The sequence below is a fragment of the Haplochromis burtoni genome, unplaced genomic scaffold, assembly GCF_018398535.1.
Source record: "Haplochromis burtoni strain Fernald_Lab_line unplaced genomic scaffold, NCSU_Asbu1 Contig_910, whole genome shotgun sequence".
Lineage (NCBI taxonomy): Eukaryota > Metazoa > Chordata > Actinopteri > Cichliformes > Cichlidae > Haplochromis > Haplochromis burtoni.
The window spans coordinates 54,130-75,049 of record NW_024583271.1 but is presented as its reverse complement, the minus strand read 5'-3'; the positions used below and the strand labels follow the sequence as shown (position 1 = coordinate 75,049).

The window sequence follows — 20,920 nt, the reverse complement described above, 5'->3', positions numbered from 1 at the left end:
CAGGTTAAGGTTTCAGTTACACTGGTAACTGACTCAGAGTTCAGGTCTCTTTCTGGAACAGTAAATCTGAGTTTCCTACATTTGGAACAGGACCCTGTACTATCTGGTTTATCCTGGTAACCTCAGGGTTAACCCTGGGTCTTCTCTAAGAAGAAGCTGATTTACTTCTTATTGGGATAAATCACCACGGTAACTTGTGCAGATTAGAGGTCAACACATAGAAAATCCCTCAGACCTCTCTGCAGGAGAATAGGAGGGTTTAAAGTTTTTAATTAGTGTCTGATGTCTTTGTTTTAATTGATAAGCTTCAGCAATAAATATAATGTTTTTATATTTAATGCTTTTAAATCCTGAGACAATACTCTGCAGCTAAGAGAAGAAAAACTAAAACTGTTGGGAACTGGGTTACTACGCAGCGAAAGGGTTACATGAAAGGATGTGGGACCTCTGGAGTCTTTGATACCCAACATCCAGACTGACGGTGAAACAAAGCGTAGCTCCGTGTTCCAGCCTTCCATAGAAGGAACTGCTTTTTATTTGTTTTTGTTTCTAATGTCTCTGTAAAGCACTTTGAATCACCTTGTTGTTGAATTGTGCTATACAAATAAACTTGCCTTGCCTTGCCTTGCCTTGCCTTGCTAATCCCAACTAATGAGGTACAACACAAGTGCTACAGCAAAGGGGAACCAGGGCTTCAGGTCAGGGGGAGATGTCATCACCGTCACCTGTATTGGGTACCAAAGCCCACGAGAGGTGCATTGAGTGCAAGAGAAGCTGACCTGGTGAAGCTGGAAAACTAGACCACAGTCAGGGAGGGTCCAGGTTTCTGACTACCAAGACTACGTGAAGTCCCCTCTGAAGGTCTACAAGAAGAAGTGAATGCAACATTACAGGCAGTCCTTACTGGGATCATCAGGGAAGCCAACAAGCTGATCTACAGCACAGCAGCAGGGATCACAAAGATGTTTGGCTTTAAGACGAACAGCAGCAAGGAGCATTACCCTCCATGGAGGAGGAGACTCGAGCTAGTCTAGAATGAAGTTAGCCAACTATCAGAGCTGCAGAAAGGTGTGATAAAGAAAGGGACGCCTAAGAAGTACAGCAGGCTGTCCATACCCGAGGCCTTGAAAACTGCCAAGTAAATGCTCACAGCCTTAGACAGTAGCTTGAAGAGGTACACCAGAGAGTTACAATATGAGAACAGCCTCACATGAACTGGAGCCAGAGCAGACAGGAGAAGGATGCAACCCATAACAGCAATGCTCAGTGGCCACTGGATCTAAGAGCAGATCAAACCTCCCTGAACAAGATCCAGTGACCATCACAGTGGTCCATCCAAGAACGGGCCTCCAGTATGAAGAGTTGCACAGCTCCAGGCCCTGACATGGTTCACGCCTGCTGGTTGAACTTGTCTGGCAGCACTCATATGAAAGAGAAGGGTGACACACCAGCTACTGATAGACAGAACAGTCGCCTGGGACTGTAAGACCAGACTGACCAACCCGTGCACTACCTGGACTGACTACAAGAGAGCCAGTAACTCAATGCCTCACGCCTGGATCCTGGAATGCTGAGAACTATACAAGATCAACAGGACCCTAAGAGCCTTCATCAGGAACTCAATGGGGATGTGGCGCACAACACTAGAGGCCAACTTCAAGCTCATATTTCACCACTAAGTGCGGGAGCTACCAAGGAGATGCTCTGTCCCCACTGCTGTTCTGCATAGGCCTGACCCCCCTCAGTGAGATCATCAACAAAACTGTCTACAGATACCGACTACGGGACGCAGCAGCTGTCAGCCACCTCCTGTACATGGATGACATCAAGCTGTACGCCAGGAGTGAAGGAGACATCGATTCACTGATCCACACCACCAGGATATACAGCAATGACATCGGGATGTCATTCGGACTGGAGAAGTGTAGTCAGATGATATCAAAGAGAGGGAAGGTAGTCAGAACTGAGAGGATCAACATTGCAGACATCGAGGGCAGCTACAAGTACCTGGGGACCCTACAGGTAAGTAGGAAAACCGAAGAGGCCACGAAGAGGTCACTAAGAAAGCTGCAATCACCAAATACTTATACTTATATACTTATATAAAGTAAGGCAAGTCCCGAGGAGTCCACTGAATGGTAAGAACCAGATAGAGGCGATCAGCATCTACTATTATAACCTGCTGGGATAATAAGCTGGCTAAAGGAGGAGACAGAAACCACTGGCATCTAGACAAGGAAGGTCTTTACTATGCATGGAGGGCTTCACACCAACTCCAGCACCCTGAGGCTGTACCTGAGAGAGAGGAGAAGCAACCATCATGGAAAGACAAGCCAAACTGGCCAAACTGGTCAAACTGGTCAACACGTCAAACATTCAAACAGGCAAAGATACTGCACAGCAGGACGCTCCCAGGCCTCTGGTAGAGGGCCGCGCTTGAAGGATAGACCGCCCGCAGGCGCGAGAGGGGAATTAATAAATATATGTGTTTGTGTGTGTGTGTGTTCTACTTTGTATAGTCTACATATTTTCTTCATCTGTCTTTTATAACATTATTGTTGTTCGTCTATGCTGCATCTATCTGTCTCTGCTTGGGCTGTGCCAACTGTGGGAGCCCTTTCATTACTTACATCATTAAGAAGAAAGACAGCACAAGCAGATGCTAACAAATCATGTAAGGACACATTAACAGCAGAGAGATGGGTCTTTTCAGAGGCTCAAAGCTTTATTCATGTACACATGCCAAATGAGTGCACTTACCTTGCCCTGACCTTTCATTAATACTATACTGGAGATAATGGATGGCTGGGCCAGTCGCCATGGAGATTCCACTTGAAAAGTGCTCAGGGAGCGAGCTGATTTCTTAATGATCTGATATTCCTGGAAATTGAATGAAGCAAAACAAAGTCTGACAAATAAATTTCCAAACAGTTATTTACATAGTGATGAGACCTTTCACTCAGTCTCTGACATAATTTGCATTTTCACACGTTAGGAAAATACCTTTTTTTCCTGTTACACGTTACAGGTCTATGTTAATGTATATCTAGCGACACAACATTAAGAGGCTATCATTCTGATTTATTTTTCTCAGGTAAGCGCTCGTGCCATTTTTCATCTAACACTGGGAGAAAGAACCTGTGACACTGACTGACCTGTCTCACTCCAGACGGGTCCAGCTGTTGAGGTAGGGAGTGTTTACGTCGGCCGGGCTTCTCAATCATTTCAAAGGAGCTTGTCCCATTAGCCACAAACAGCTCATCATCCTCACCCACTGATTCCAGGCGAGTGCTCCCTCCTAGGTCGAGAGAAACATTTCAAATCTTGTTGTTGTTGTTGTTGTTGTTACTGAGCAGTGTGTTTCTGTGAAACACTAACCCTGGGGTTGGCTGCACAGCTTCGTGGCTGTGGGGCCGCAGCAGGATCTTTGGGCTGTTTCCTCCTGACTTTGCTCTTCTAATTTCTCCAGGCTATCAACCTGCAAGGACACGCACACGCTCTTTAAGCAGCTATGAACATCTGACACTCCTTTGGCACCTACCAAGGAACACACAACAAATATTTGTTCAGACAGTAAAATACATTTTACTGATCTGCCAAAAAACTAAAGCTATTTCTGTGTTTCTGTTATTAGACTGTGGGACAGTAACACTCGACGCTCTAACACTTCAGTTCAAAGCTTTAACACTGTAAAGTGCAGCCGTCACCACAGATATTAAAAGCAGCACCGAGCGCACTCGCTGCGTGCTAAATCACCAGATTAATGATTTTTCTGCGACACTAATTTCATCTTTTTTGCAGCAGTGTTTAAGTTTACTGTTATATTTGGGGTTTCACTTCTGATTCTCAGGGTCCTGATTTAATTCAGTTCAATTTTGACTCAGACAGAAATATTATAATTATGATCGTGTATCTTGGACATGTGCTGTCGAAAGAACCTCTCTAAACCACAGCTGTCAAACTCCAGTCCTCGAGGGCCGCTGTTCTGAAACTTTTCCATCTGCTGCAACACACCTGAATACAATTAGCAGGTCATTAGCACGACTCAGTAGAACTGCCTGCGTGCTGAGGTGGAAGCCCTGACCCTACATGCAAGTGTTGGGAGAAATTATATCCTGTTCAATCACTCATGAGCTGCTGTAACATTTGACTCTGGTAGCATTGACTACTGGAGTCACTACTAACTGACTCAGTGACATTCAAATTCATTTATAAGTTTCACATCATGTGTCTTCCTGGATGTTGGTTGATATTCTCCCTCACAGTGAAAATAAAACTACCATAAAACTTTTTATTCTAAGTGAGCAAACTTTCAAATTCAGCAAGAGGTCAAAAAACGATTTGTCTCACTTTACATATTATCTGTTTGTACCATGTAGGACTTGTGCAGACTGGTGCTACTGTTGGAAGTCTTGGTGTGAGCAGCCTGGGACAGGGATGAAGTGGAGCTGCAGGTGCTGACAAGGTCTGGCAGACTGGCGGATGGAAAAGGATCAAAGCCTACATCTGAATCCTCCTGCAAGGACAACAATGGATGTGTACATGCAAACCTTATTTTTTACAAAAACTTCAAAAATGCAGCCTACTACTGTCATACTAGTTTAAGGAGCTTGCAAAGAAAAGCGTCTGGACTTCTTTAAGTTGCTTGAAGACGTTTCACCTCTCACATCCGAGAAGCTTCTGTTTGACAACTACTCTTTCAAGGATGTTTGATATGAAAGGAAGGTTGGAGATTGGCCTATAATTAGCTAAGACTGCTGGGTCTAGAGATGCTTTTTGAGTAAAGGTTTAACTACAGCCAGCTTGAAGGCCTGTGGTACATAGCTGATTATTAGAGATAGGTTGATCATATTTAAGATCGAAGCATTAATTAATGGCAGGACTTCTTTGAGCAGTTTTGAGGTTTGCCTTTTAATTATGTTATGGTTCTAGCCTCAATAAATGGCTCACTTTCTGTTCAAACTCACTCATGCCTCCAGTGTCTGTGTTTGTGCACTTACCCTACTGGCAACCACCAACTGGACCAGACCTGTAGCAGAGCGGAGAATGGCAACAGCCTCCTGATGAGTAAGACCCACCAAAGACTGATTATTAATCATCAGTAACTCATCACCAGCATGAAGACGCCCATCCCTGTAAAACAACCACGCACAACACACACACACACACACAGACACCACAGACAACAACAACACACTCACACACACACACACACACACACAGAAGGGGGGTTGGAGAGAGGTCAACAAATATAAACTAAACCATGTATTTTATACATTTTTCCTTCCTAACTTCACCTGTAAATGGCGCCTCCCTCCTCTATATGTGTAATGATGATGCCATGAGGGGAACGCTTGGAGCCACGCCCCCCTGTGATCTTTATGCCAAGGCCCTCCTGACCCTTCACCATGTGCATTTTCCAGATGTGGTTGGTATCTCTGGGCTACAAAAAAACACATGAAAAACAAACAACTTATCACACAGAGTCAGATATAAATGTTACTACATACTAGATGTATTATCAGTAATGTGCAAAAACATGAATTATGTAGAAAACAGAAGCAAAAATAAGCTAGCTACACACATTTTGCATGATATACAGGAATGACATACCAGTTGTTTCTCACAACAGTGACCTACATGTTAAACCGTAGGTCAGTGTTGCTTTCCTCTCTTGCTTTCCTTGGAAATCTTTAATTAAACATGGACTAACTTACATGGACCGGCTGGTCATATGCAATCATGTGGTTAAGGTCCATTGAGGCACTGTTGATAAATCACCAAAAAAGCACCAGCTCTTCCCCTGCAAACGACTATATTTTCTGCCCTGCTGGTTGGTTGCTCCACATTGACAATGCACAGTGGCTGCAAAAGTATTGGCCCCCTTGAACTTTTCCACATTTTGTCACATTACAGCCACAAACATGAATCAATGTTATTGGACTTCCACGTGAAAGACCAACACAAAGTGGTGCACACGTGAGAAGTGGAACGAAAATCATACATGATTCCAAACATTTTTTACAAATAAATAACTGCAAAGTGGGGTGTGCGTAATTATTCAGCCCCTGAGTCAATACTTTGTAGAACCACCTTTTGCTGCAATTCCAGCTGCCAGTCTTTTAGGGTCTGTCTCTACCAGCTTTGCACATCTACAGACTGAAATCTTTGCCCATTCTTCTTTGCAAACAGCTCCAGCTCAGTCAGATTAGATGGACAGCGTTTGTGAACAGCAGTTTTCAGATCTTGCCACAGATTCAGACTCTGTGTGCCTTCCAGAGTGTTCTGGCATATGCACACACATCCTCAGGCCATGAGAGGTCGTACCTTCTCTTCCTGATTTATGGTACAGGAGGATTGTATCTGTATCTCTTTTAGTATAAGAGCCTTTTGTTTAGGTGGACCGCTGGACTCCTGGTACCGGCTTTTTAAGGAGGCGTTCACAGGGCCATATCTTGATACACACACATACACACAGATGGTACTCTTTGTTCACATGTATGCCTGTGTAAGACGTCATATGTTAATGAACCTATGCATATTCATGTAACCACGATAAAGAGCAGTGCTATGGAGGAGCTGACTGAGAGTGGCTGGGGTTCGAGCGGCAGGAACAGCGCTCGTCTCAGGCGTCTCCCTCGTGCACGAGGTCACACAAAGAGCTCTGGTGACTTTCGTTTTGCTGTTGCCATTGGAGTAGAATTGTCTTGGCGTTCCAGCAATGGGTTTATGCTAGATGAACCTATCAACAGCTGCACCACAGTAGATTGTATTTGCTTCTCATTGAAACAGTTACTGAGTAAAACATGTTGGAAGCTTCTAACAGACGAGCATTGATCCGATTTGTCTCACCTGGCATAAATATTCACTGCAGGGAGAATCCATTTTGAACTCTAGCAGCTGACTGTAACACCTTAGCGACTGGGGGGCAGCCTCGCCACCGTGTTGACGCTGGGGAGCAGCTCTGACCTGAGAACAGTGGTCCGGGCTTTCCTTAGAAGGTGTGGGGAGGATGTGAGCTGAGTTATCTGGAGGACTAGTTTCTATATTCTCAGGATGAGAACTGTAGTCATGATAAGACCTCCGGACTTCTGAGCTCGTACGCTGCCTGTCCTCTTGGTTGAAGGATGAGCGTGATATCACTCCAAATTTACGTGTGCGTCTGTAATTTGCAGAGCTGTCGGAGGACTCAGATGTGCTGCGACGCCGGTCTTCACAGTTGTCACTGGTGAGTGGGATACAAACACTTTCAGCTGCATCGCAGGGAGGAAGAGGAGCCTTTCGCTTGACTCGCCGCAGCAGTATCAGGTAAATACAGCCTCCATTCCAGCACTGGTCAGTCAGGTAACTGTGAATAAGGCAAAGAAAAGATTAAATAAGATAAAGGTGTCATAAAATAAAGGCAGAACTATTTTAGGAGTACAGTCTTTGCACTTAGGTCAGTATTTCTACACTTTTCTACAATAAAATGCTTGATTTGTGTTTATATTCGTTGAAATATAGTAATGTGCATAAGTTTCAAAACACCAGCTCTCACACCGACACGCCTTCCTGTGAATCATTCAAACATAAAAAGGCTCCTGACTCAAGGAATGGACCAGTGTTTGTCTACACAGAGCAGACAAATTAATAACAACTATTTTAAATTGTTTTAAATCTTTGTTACAAGCACTTGTCACAAACACACATAACTGGTTGACATTTGTTTAGTTCATTTTATGCAAAATGCCAAAGATAACAGTTTGACAGTTTGGCATGAAATAGTATTTTTGAATTAGGAAAAGAAATCCACCAAAGACCTGACAGATGCATCTGACCCTTTAGTTTATTCTACTCTGTGGTTCACAGCAGAATGAAGGCTTCCACTTGGGTGGCCTCAGAATTTCATCTCTGCTTGTCGTTCTGTTGGCTTCATCAGGTGGAGCACAGCCGAGTATGAAGTGGCGGGAATGGGAATCAGCACCTCCAAGTCTGAGGTCGTGGTCCTCAGCCGGAAAAGGGTGGAGTGCCCACTCCCGGTCAGGGTCGAGTTACTGTCCCAAGTGGAGGAGTTTAAGTATGTCAGGGTCTTGTCTTGTTCATGAGTGAGGGGAGAAGGCAGCAGGGGATCCACAGAGAGGTCTGTTGGTCTCTCACAGATACAGATGCTGTACGCATCCATCTTGGTGAGGACAGAGCTGAGTGTAAAAGCCAAGCTCTCAATTTACCGGTCGATCTACGTTCCAAGCCTCACCTATGGTCACGAGCTGTGGGTAGTGACCCAAAGAACGAGATCGCGGATACAACCGGCAGAAATGAGCTTCCTCTGAAGGGTGGCTGGCCTTTCCCTTAGAGATAGGGTGAAAAGTTCGGCCATTCAGGAAGGGATTAGAGTAAAGCCACTGCTCCTCCACACCGAAAGGAGCCGGTTAACATAGTTAGGGCTTCTGATAAGGATTCCTCCTGGGTGAGGTGTTCCAGCCGTGTCCCATCGGGAGGAGGCCCCAGGGCCTTGGTGTTTCCCCGGATAAGCTAGAGGATTTGACCCTGTGACCTAGCCCTGCATAAGCAGAAGAATATGGATGGATGGATGAACTGAAAACAGATGAAAAGCCATCAAGCTGTGACCAGCAGGTCTCTGTAAGGCAGGATAAATTAATGTTGATCGATTATTAAATCATTTGCTAAGAAAAAGAAAGGTAACATTACAAAACATTGACTCTTAAGCCCACCAGAAGTGTGGGTGCATATTTTAGATCTACAGCAGAAGCATGACTTAACCTCAGCATGACAGAAGTTTGATGTAATCACCATGAACTGAGCAAGAGATAGACAGTCACTGTAAAACAAATGATTACACTACCAGACATTTCTGTCCGCTGTACTTTCCAGACACAGATTGAAGCACTTTGTGCCAAAACACAGTGACAGACAGCTTTAGAGGGTTTATATATTTCTACAGGCTGGGCCATTTATATGGATACAGCGTAATAACATGGGAATGGTTGGTGATATTAAAGTCCTGTTTGTGACACATTAGTATATGTGAGGGGGCAAACTCCTCAAGATGGGCGGTGACCATGGTGGCCATTTAGAAGTCGGCCATCTTGGATACAACTTTTGTTTTTTCAATAGGAAGAGGGTCATGTGACACATCAAACTTACTGGTAATGTCACAAGAAAAACAATGGTGTGCTTGGTTTCTGAAACTACGGATACTGGATGCCTGTGCTGGCATTTCTCCTGCAGTGTTGCTATCAGTGTGTGAAGAGTGGGAGAAGAGGGTTGCATTGACAATCCAACACAATGGGCAGCACATCGAACACATTTTATAAGTGGTCAGAAACTTGTAAATAACTCATGAAAGAATAAAGTTACGTTGAAACCAAGCACACCATTGTTTTTCTTGTGACATTACCAGTAAGTTTGATGTGTCACATGGCCCTCTTCCTATTGAAAAAACAAAAGTTGTATCCAAGATGGCCGACTTCTAAATGGCCACCATGGTCACCACCCATCTTGAGGAGTTACGGTGTATCCATTCCATATAAATGGCCCAGCCTGTAGAAATATATATATATATATATATATATGCTCACACTCTCTTCATCACTGTAGAGCACTTGGGTATAGAGAGGACTTCAAGCTGCCCCAGTCCAAATCGTGAGCCTTGTGCCACTGTGCTTGGAGCTCTGATCACTCTGTTGGGTCAGACTGTGGCATTGCAGCAAACTGTCAAAACGTCTGCTCTGACAGAGCTGCTCACACTTGTTAATGATCATAATCCAATTTTATGTTTTATGTGTTTTATTTATTTATTTTGCTGTTTTCTGTTATTCTATTGTTTTAACTTATTTTCTGTACAGCACTTTGTTCCTGTGCTGGGTATTTTAAAGTGCTTTATGAATAAAATTGGATTGGATTGGATCGATCATAATGATGAATGATGGTTATCAATGCCTGGCTGCTGCCTGTCTCTTCAGTGTATTTGCTGTGGAGGTAATGAGTGTTATTTACTTTTCACAGATCTTCACTCATATATCAGGTTTTATTAATCTTACCTGGCTCCACTGACATCTACTCCCACCATTAGCTGCCCATTCAGTGACAGCAGTTCATCTCTCAGTTTGATCCCACCACAACGAGCTGCTGGGCTCCTCTTCCTCACCTCCGTCACCCAGATGCAGCCCACATCCATGATGGGGCTCTGATCCCTCCTGCTCCTCGGGCCTCCCTTCTTTCTTCCCTTTGGGTCTCCAAAAATAGGGATGTTTCCAAAGCTAAGGCCGAAGTCCGCAGCATCCCCCTCATCCTTACTGAGGGAAACCGTATGAAGCTCAACATCTAACGCCTCACTGTATGAGGCCCGGCTGGCTGATGGAGCTGTGTCCCCCTCCATGAAGTTGAAATGAATGTACTCCACCAACTTCTGAATAGCAGCCAGACAGAGGGACGTGTCCTCCACACATCCTCCGCCACTAACAGTGCTGCACACACTCTCCCCATCCCCATTCTGGTAGGAGTCAGGATCCAGCCGCTGCAGAGAGAAGAAGAGTCACCAATCAGGAAACAGACGTTAGTTTTCAACAAATACACATTAATTCTGTTCCTCACAGGCCACTTTTAATTTTTCCTTCTTTCTTTTTTAATCTTGTCCTGTCAGCAGCTTCAGAACTGTGATGTGAATGCACGGAGCACGCTTTGCTCCTGCAAGAACAGCTATACAGTATCTCGATCAGGGGTGTCAAACTCGCGGCCCGAGGGCCACTTGCGGCCCGTACACTGATGTGGAGAAACATAATGCTGTTTGTCTTTGAAGTGACTGTTTGTTAGGGAGGAAAATCAAAAGCACAACATGACTGACTATGAAGACGACACGAGCAGAGAGCACAAACCTGCTGAGGCTGTCGGTGACAGTCGCACACTGTGTGCACTTATTTATTCTGTTCTGTACAAACACAACGTGCGCGCACAGAGGACCAGTGTGTTTGGAAGGCTTCAGCTAAGTTTGCAGTTTTGTCTGATACAAGATTTGAAATTTAAAAAACAAACGAAACATTTTAGGAAATGTTTGTTTGTTTTGTTCTAGCTGAACACTAACGTGTGAGACGACAGCGCCAGCAGCGGCTCTCCGCTCAGTTTGACCCCCTGATCTACTGGCTCCTCTTGTTTATGGGAATCCTTTATCTGTTTGTTTATTCATTTCTGTTGGTCTTATTTCAAATATTACATTGAATGTGCTAGCACATGCTAGCACGTGCTAGCACCAACAGCTTCACTGTAACAGACAAAAACAAACAGCAGCTGGGAGAGACACACGACTCAACAGTCCTCTGATGGTGTGCACTGAAGTGGAGGGCATGCTCACGTAGGAGCACGTCATGAAGTCTCACTCCACCTTTTGGTAGAAAAAGACATTGGTTTTGTTTTTTTTACACCAAATGAAAGCAGATGCTGCTTCTAGAAGCAACCGTACGGAGCCGTGCGTCCTCCTGGGATCAAACCAGGGATCTTTCACTTGGTAGGTGAAACTACAAAACCATCAAACTTTGTTCAGTAAAAATGGAAAAAACGACGCTTGTGCAGCCAGAACAAAGCGCACAATGTTGAGTTGTCTGGGCATTAATGAGGTTGTGGTGGGAAATGTGTCATCGTTAGTCCTGTTTGTTTGTAATGTAGACACACTGTTGTTTTTCTGTCAGTGCGACTCTTGCTGTGATTCGGTGCTGTATAAATCAAACTGAATTCATCTGAATGACATTTTAATAATTAAATGAAGTGAGCATGTTTTACTCCCCATGAGTGTTTGTCTCCGAGCTCTCTGATTGCTCTGCCCAGCCCAGGGTCACCACAGAGCAGTGAACGACTTTTCTGTGTATCGTTGTCTTTCCCTCATCTGCTGTCAGGCCATGTCTTTAACAGGTTTGCATCCTGCCTGTCTGACTTCTTGGTGTGATGCATGTCCTCCCACTCAGAGGTTGGGATTTAAGGTGGAATCAGGTAACATCAATGAGAGCATGCAGCATTATCTGATGTGGAGAGACTGGTCAGTACCGTGTAGCCAGAGGAGCTGTCCTGACTTAGATCATCATCCTGCTGTGACCTCGTGCTGTGAGCCCCACGCCAATCCTCCAGCAGTGAGAGAATGCTTATGGCGTTGTCCTGAGTGATAGGCATCCTGGCATCTCCCCTTGTCCTTCACCAGGCGCCACTCTGATGCTTCCAATGATCAGTGTAGGAGCAGGAACCAGTCTGGGACGGCTGCCCCAAACCCATCACTCAGAGAGAGCAGTGCAGAGACAGTGTGGCGGAGATGTGAACCAGGGTGGATGTCATCACTGACAGGACACGTCTGGTGTGGGTCTGCAGCACGAGACAGAAACAGTGTGATACAGACTTTAATACACACACACAGATAATGTTTGTTTTTCCTGAGTCATCGAGCTCGTCAGTCATTCCTGCCGCACACGTCTGTGCTCTCTGATGCTTCACATGGTAACAGTGCACCAAACAGAGCCTGGAGGGTAAAGAGCTCAGAGTTTTACGATGTACAGCACCAACCAATCAAAAAGCACCGTGCACGATCATTTCCAAAGTACATATAAAATAAATAGCTCAACGTAATGCTAGCCTACTGCTGTTCAGGCTTCAGTGCAGCTATGCCATGTTGGTGGCTGTTATAGAACCGTTTATATTGAGCAGCTAAACAGGAAGAGGTCTGCTCCACGTCATCACAACTGAAACGTAACAAAACAAAAGAGCCGCGCTGCGTACAGAGGCAGAGGAACAGTTACTAGGACTAACTAGCACTACACGCTGAAAACAACCTGGTCTTTGTGACTGCGACACAGGAGCCTGCTGACTTCATCGTCTCACAGAAAGAGTTTGTAGAATAAAGAGCAGCGATACGACAGGCTGTGTGTATTTATAGTTCGGATTGAAACTGTGCAGAGAATTCAGATTTTCACCGTGTTATGTGGGACATTCAAATCTTATGACTGAAGACTGAGTCTTGATGCTGTTAGCGAAGCAGTCAGATGCAGGATATGCACGAGATCAACAGCAATGAAATGATTGTGATATTTCACACACAGTGACCTGGGTGATCAAACTGACTTCAGCTCAGCCAGCAGGATCTTCAGGGGCCCGTTCACAACAAGCTGCTCCCGAGGACTCTGGGCTGACACTGCATGTGCACACTTAGAGCTAAGCGTAGCCACATTTGTGGCAGATATAGACAAAAACGCAGGCTACCATGAGACCACGCTGTAATGACTATGTAGAGCCTGGGCTTCAAATAAACTGCTGGGCTTTGTGGCACCATCTGCGTCTGCTATTCCTGTACACACAAACAGTGCCTGCCCTGTCCTGGCCTGAGCTGAACCGTGGGCTGGAACAACTACTTTAAACGTCCCGGGGTGAGGGTACAGTACAGGGTGTATGCTCTGAGGAGACAAACTGCAGTTACAGTCTTGGACTCCTCACTGACTGACAGAAAGCCAAAAACCATACAGGATGGGTTTCATTTGCTTTTGCACTTCAACAAACAGATGACATTTTCACTTGTTCAATAAAGGACAAAGATAAGTCATGGAGTTTAAGACTCAGTTAACAAATGACAAACAAATGCATTAGTTCCTTTGTCAGATCATCACAGCCTTACCAGCTCTGCTTCCAGCAAGTGCAGAAACGTAGCAGCTCCTGGGCATTCACAGGATCCTTCAGTGCATCCAGCGTACGTGAGCACAGGAAGCCTGAAAACAAACGCAGCTGTATCTATTTGTGCTGACATCACATCTGCATTTGTCTACAATAAGCCCGTGTGATAGGCTACGAAGGGTTTGTAATCTCCAGACTGAAGTTTGAGAGGAGAACAGGATCATCTGCTGACACACTTCAGCTAAATAACAACAGCATTAACATGACATTTCCAGTAATGACCTAAATCCTCCTAAATGGAGCACTCCCCCCCCCCTCCATAATCTCTGGCTCAGTGCTCCACACACGTAGCAGGACGATGCTGCCCATCTACAGGACTGCTGGCTCAGCACCCACAGTCAAACTGGTGAAGCTGACTCCACATCAGGCCTGTTGCACACATGTCAGTGATCATTAGACGTGATAAAGGAAGCAGCAGGTGATGATGACCTCATAGAAGGAGCCTCAGCTCTACATGAAGCACACTCAGAGCTGTGGGAACATTCAGCTCACAGAAACATCTCTGTGGGTGTGGAGGTGTGTGCTGATGACAGCGCTTACTCGTTGTGTACTTGGGAAAGTCACACGTTGTTCTCACTGCACTGTATGTTTCATTAATCCTTAGAGACATCGTCAGCCATCTTGGTAATGCCAATGGGCATCTATATATCAGCTTAGCAGGCCCATCCCATCTAATGAATGAGAAAGAGCCATGACAGTAATGTCACTGGTACATAAATGATAAGAGCTGCTTATAAAGTTAAAACTATGTCTCTCCCAGACGCTTCAGTTCTACTCTCCATCAGCTGGGAGCTCTACCAGTGTGAGTGTCACACAGCTGAAGACTCTTTGGTGCCTGGTCTGGTTCTTATATGACACTTTTCTACTCTCTCACAGCACTTTGTACAGCTAGCACACACTCTCACACTATGATGGATGCATCAGGAGCAGCTTGGGCTTAGTACCTGTGGCGTACCCAGGGATCAAACCACCAGCCTTCCTGCTTGCAGATGACCTCCTCTGCCTCCCGAGCCACCCTGCTGGGTTACACAAAGCTGCACTTCTGTCGTTGCAGTATTTTCCTACAGATTTCTGTTCAGTTTATTCCTCTTTCATTTCTTAGCTAACCTACAACAAATATCTACTGTGGAATATTTTTAATTTCTAGAGGTTTGTGCATCGTCACAGTTCTATGACTGTGGGTGCTGTGATACGACCACAGTCTCATATCCTGATATATGATATTTCTCCTCCTGATAACCACATAGATCACAAAATAGTGCATCTTCTGTCAGTTCTGTGAATCTCAGCAGCTCGACCTGTGTGAATGTTTCAGCTGGGAGTCAATGCATGACACTGTAACGGCCGCCATTTTCTTTGTATTTCTTACGCGGCGTGCTGCGGGGAAAAGCCTGTTCTAATGTTTGAGGTTTATTTGGAGCACCTGACGGCTCGTTTTGCCTCTCGTCTGTAAACTCTCTCCACGCTCTGTCACGTGACTCTTGCGTAGGTGGTAGAGGTTTGTCATGTTTGAGTGGGGGTGGGGCCACTTTGTGCAGGTTCAGGTCTGTGTCAGACGTTTCATAACCAAACCATGTCCATGCTACAGAGGCAGCCCCTCGTTTAGGAGTAAGGTCCTGGATGTGTTTGGACCGGTCCTTCTGTTTGGAGCTAACTGGTTCTGCCTCGTCTTCACTGGTCATGCTGGGATCCTCTGTGCCTGCATCCACGTGTCGACCATCCAAACCATGAAAACATTGCTGTAAGAAGTTTATTTTGTGACACCACGAAAAAGTATAATTTGATCGTCATCTCACTCGGCCGCAGGCAGAAACACTCCATACCTCACAATAGATACAGCATGAGGATATTCAGAGTAAGCTAGAAGCAGCTTGAAGTGACTGTTGTTGTGAACTGGTGCCATAGAAAGAAAACTGAACTGAAATCAAGTCTGGGATCATTCTTTGAATTTGACAGTTCTTTTCTAAGCTACAGGCGGTTACACTAAGACTTGGATGGATCAATAAGCTACTTTGTAATTAAACTGCTGAGAACATTTACAGAACAGCTGATATTATTCTTCATTTGAGTCTCCAGTGAGATACCCACAGTGGGGTTCAGAGGAGAAGTCTGAAATGTGCTCATTAATGGAGTCGAGCTGAGCTCAGTATTATTCAGACTGTGGGTTGAAGCATTCTTTCTGTCCATCTATAGTTTGGCAACAGGGATTAGTTGGTTCTGTGTTCCAGGCTGACCTACATGCTTCACCCACCCCCACAGCCCACTCTTCGTCCAGGCACCATATGGCCAAAGATTAGAAACAGCCTCATTTCAGTGGATCTAAAGTGCCACATTGTTACAGACTACAGGACAAACCCACAGTATCACTGTAATCTGGAGCACACGCAGCTATGACACTATGGCAGGTCTCTGACTGTCTTCCAGGATACCCATAATTCAGTGCTGCTCTGTGTGGTCTGCCAGTTCAGTTTCTTCATCGGGCACTTCACTCATATATTAAATAGTTAGTCTGTGCACACATGGACCCGAAGTTTGAATTAGATGAAAAACATAGTTTTTCTTCTGGATTTAACTTCTCTGTTGTTCTCCACTACTGTTATATTGTTGGAAGTGCCATATTAAAATAAACAGAGGCCAGAGGTCGCAGTGGCAGCAGTCCACACATCCTAGGCCACCTCTTGCACCTGGGAACCAAGGCGTTCCCAAACCAGCGGCGAGACATCATCTCCCATGCTCAGAACACCTCAGCTCAGAGGCACCAGGAGATGAACCACCTTAACTGGCTTCTTTAATGAGGAGCAGCTCTACTCTGAGCTCCTCCTGAAGTTCTTCAACCTACCTCTAAGGGAGACCCAGCAACAACAACAGTCACCTCAAGGTGATTTATACTTAGTAAGGTAGACCCTACAAAAACCCCAACAACCATATGGCCTCCTATGAGCAAGCCACCCACTACCCAGTGGCCATACGTGATGGTAGGAACACAGCAAGTAAATTTACAGGTTCCCTCTGCACGTTCTTCAGTAGGCTGGTAGAACATCTGCATCACTGCAGGTGCTAACAAGACCCCAAGATACTTAAACTCCACTGGAGGCAGCGGCTTGTCCATGCACAGAATGGCCACAGCATAGATGAGGCCTCTGCTCCCCCCAAACCCAAGCAGCCACAGGAAACAATCACTGCATGTCGCTTATTCACAGACTAGTGAGGAGGAAGCAACACAACACAAGTGTCAACACTTCAGGGTGAGCCGAGGCCAAAATAATCAACACAACAAAGCTGAGCTCTGACGCCCACACACGGAGAAAAGAACCACGACACAGTCCCAGCTGCTTGTCCTATTCAAAGCAGGAGAAAACGATTCATTGCGAGTGACGGCTGCTCACCCCTACCCACTCCACTTCCTCCACTGTGACACAGCACCTCAGCCGGCTTTATGGGAAGCGTGTGAACCTCTCAGCGCTCCAGGCAGGCTGGTCCTTCAGCCAATAGTCGATATATTCGTCCAATCGCCCAACCTTAGTGTAGCTTCCCCTGGGTATAACTAGTGTTATGGGGTCTGGTCATTAAAGTCGACTGTGTAAGACAGTCTATCAGCCTCTTCATGTAAACACTTTCTGGGTCTCATTTCAGGAGCTTGTAAGTATTTTTCTCACTGCACAGTGACAAAATGTTCTCATGACAGTCTTTCTGGTTTAAACTGTGCACCTACCCTTGTCTGCTGGACGGATGATGATGTTGTTGTCATTATTAATTGATGTGAGTGCCTTCCTCTCCTCCATGCTGATGTTGGATGCTGGGGGTTTTGCATTGCTGAGACAGGCCCACGTTTGTCTCTGTGTCACAGCAACGTTCAGCCCTTTGGCGAGGATGTTTTTCTCCGCTTGGCTGAGCTGTCTGCCAGATGCATTTTTCACCCACTTGTCCACATCCTCGGTGTGGTATCCTTATCCTTTCTGCTCACTGAGGACACTCTTTTTCGAGTTTTCAATGCACAACAAGTAGGTCAAACTTCCTTTGCTGCCTGGTCTTAGAGTTTTCATGCTGTGCACGACGAGCCCTCTCAGAGAATTCAAGCACCTTTTAAAGAGTACTCTCATCTAGAAGCATAGAATGCACACCCAGAGATGTAACCACATTAAGCCAGTATTAACATCACTTTATGAACTAACAGAAGGACTTTAAAGGCGTGTTGAACTGGGAACCAATAGAGCATCTCAGTGATTTGGCCCCCTGGTACATCTCTGACTTGTTCACTGACTATAACCTGATTAGTTTTTTTTAAGTCTTCCCAGAATCAGTCAGTGTGCTGACGAGGCTTCAGTTCCTGTGGGCCTGTTCAGAGCTGCCTGCTGACCTGAGGTCAGTTATAACTATGGCTGAAATCAAAAACAGAGTCCTTTTTTATTCTCACATGCCTGTACTTAATAACTGTGTGTGTCTGTGTGTGTGTGTTAACTTACACTGACATTCAGTTAGTTGTAGTTCCCTTTCTTATTTTTTAGCTTCAGCTCTGAAATAAAGCACACAGCACAGGACACAGTGTGTTTGGCTACACAGGGCCACTGGAACATGCGGGGATTACAGATATTTATTGTTTCAGGCCACGCTGAGCTGCTGTCAGCAGTTTATGTGAGCTGTGTGGGGCCCGAGCAGAGCAGGCTGCGTCTGTGTACAACTGCAGCTATATTAACCTCCTGTAATCATACAAAAAGCCTTCTATACACAACACTCCATTGTGACAAAATGCTTCAAATTGTTACAAAGTTATGAACATAAAAAAACTATGACATGTATATAGTATATATGTAGTATAGTATGACACGGACAGGCAGGAGAAAGAAAAGGCATGTCTCTGTTTATGTCCAGAGCCCAGACTTGAAGCTAACTGAACATCCCTGAGAGACCTGACAATAACTGTGCACTGATGCTCTTCACCCACCCACACGGAGGCTGAGAGGTTCTGCAAAGATAAATGGGAGAGACTGCTCAAAGATATGCGTGCCAAGCTCGTAGCATCATCCTCGAAAAGACTTAAAGCTGCAACTGCAGTAAAAGGTGTGAAGCCTCAGCTACACGTCATTTTTAAGTATGATTTTTAATAAATGTGCAAGAATTTCAACAAACCTTCTTCACTTTGTGACTATGGGACTGTATCGAATATTCAAGTAAAACGTTTAATGTAATTCCATTATGGAATAACGTTAATGAGCTGCATGATATTGCCACATAATAAAACTGAAACATGCTTTTTCCGAGGGATGTTGCATCTTTGGCTTTCTAAGCAGCTGCTTATAGCCCTGCTTATAGCCTGTGTATCCACATCAGTAATATGTCATATGAAAGGAAGTAAATGGCCTGCATTTGTATAGCGCTTTTCTAGTCCCTAAGGACCCCAAAGCACTTCACACTACATTCAGTCATTCACCCATTCACACACACAGGTCATGGCAGCTACATTGTAGCCACAGCCGCACTGACAGAGGCGAGGCTGCCGGACACTGGCGCCACCGGGCCCTCTGACCACCACCAGTAGGCAAACATGGGGTTAGTATCTTGCCCAAGATGCCAAGGATATCTGGCATGCAGCCAGGAGGCAGCCTGGGATCGAACCACTGACCTTCTGATTAGTGGCTGACCTGCTCTGCCACCTGAGCTACAGCCACCAGCCATAAGTATCCATATTTCCTTACATATCAGCAGCTGCTGGTGTCTCGTCCTCCGTGGCAGGGCTGTGTCATATCACTGAGTCATTCACGTGCTTCGTATGACAAGAAGGGCAAACGGTGCAGGGAGAGCGACTGATATGGTCACATGGTGGTGATGAGCCATGAGTAACAGTAACTCATTAGGATGAAACATACCTTTCACTTATACGTGCTGCTGCCTGGAGCTGCAAGCAGCAAAAACACTCTTCTATGTATTTTTTCTCTATGCTCCATAATAGTATTGTAATAGTATTGTAAATTTTCTTGACAATTTTGTGATAAAGTTTAATCTATATTGCCTAAGCCTACATCGTAGCCTGGTTGTATGCAGGAGTGGGTTTTGGCTCAACCACCCTAGTCAGGCCAAAAAAGAAAGAAACTGAGATTCTGGGTTCATCCCATTTTCAAGAGAAGGCAGCAGCATGGAGAAGTTCATGGTTTTAGGAGCTGAAGCTCACGATCACTCTCATACATATTGCAGGATGTCAGTGGGCGGTTTGAGCTCTTGTTAGCAGGATGGGACCACAGTCGAGGAGTCAGAGAATGTGAACCATTCTGTGACACAACAACAGCGTTTTGACTGTGTCATCACTAGGGATGGGTATCGTTTAGGTTTTATCCGATACCGGTGCCAAACCGGTACTTTTGAAACGGTGCCGGTGCTCAAACAGTGCTCAAACCAGTGCTTAAAGAATGGAGAACACAAAATTGGTCCAAAAACCTCTCATGTTCAGCTGTTTTTTTTTGTAAAAAGATAACAATGTTAGCCTTTTCTGCAGCTATGGGGCATATATGGTATCACTCTTGGCTGGAAGCAGTGCTTAAACAATGGAAAAAACACAAACTTTATCCAAAAATCTCTCATGTTTAGCCGTTTCCCTCTTTTTCTTTGATCATTTTAGCCTTTTTGGCCAGGGTGAAGGGAGTATCTGCCATCAAACAAGAAGACAGCCGCATGTAGCTGTGATGATGTTTGCTAGTTCACCTTACATGCATTAATGTAATAACGTGGTTAGCCTACTCAACGTAAATTACACATGAACAACATTAAGCTACTCACGCAGAGAAGCTGCTGCTGCTGCATCATCATCCTCATCATTTCTGCTACACTGGCAGGGCTAGGGGCCAGGACTCTCCTCTTCATGTTTTTGGGGATGTTGCTAACTCCGGGTCTGATAACAGGCACCACACCCGCAAGGCAAGGCAAGGCAAGGCAAGGCAAGTTTATTTGTATAGCACAATTCAACAACAAGGTGATTCAAAGTGCAGTAGACGTGCTCGGTGTGAGGTCACGCAGAAAGCTATCAAATACGGCGCATTTCTTGGCTTTTAAAAAAAAACGCTATGCGTTGCCAGGTGTGTTTAATCGGATTCTTGGTGTTACCTCCTTTGACAGTATCACAGTATCAGCTTAAAGCACTTGTTGCTGCTGAGTTTGCATCTTTTGCTGTGAAGTACAGCCAGACTTTTGACCGCTTCGCCTTGGGCATTTTTAATCTGTAGCTCTGCTCTAA

The 20,920-nt window shown here is 45.2% G+C and overlaps 1 protein-coding gene across 1 annotated transcript in view; it reads right to left on the bottom strand.

Moving 5' to 3' along the window:
• Positions 1 to 20,920, bottom strand: part of pdzd2 (PDZ domain containing 2) — a gene marked incomplete in the record, with an annotated part of 93,852 nt that overhangs the window by 46,531 nt on the left and 26,401 nt on the right. Inside the window, 10 exon segments of the mRNA XM_042216063.1 lie at positions 2,761 to 2,880; positions 3,156 to 3,298; positions 3,379 to 3,478; positions 4,373 to 4,516; positions 5,001 to 5,133; positions 5,298 to 5,443; positions 6,853 to 7,348; positions 10,041 to 10,516; positions 12,034 to 12,342; positions 13,643 to 13,733. Of these exon segments, the coding sequence (XP_042071997.1) occupies positions 2,761 to 2,880; positions 3,156 to 3,298; positions 3,379 to 3,478; positions 4,373 to 4,516; positions 5,001 to 5,133; positions 5,298 to 5,443; positions 6,853 to 7,348; positions 10,041 to 10,516; positions 12,034 to 12,156 (1,881 nt within the window).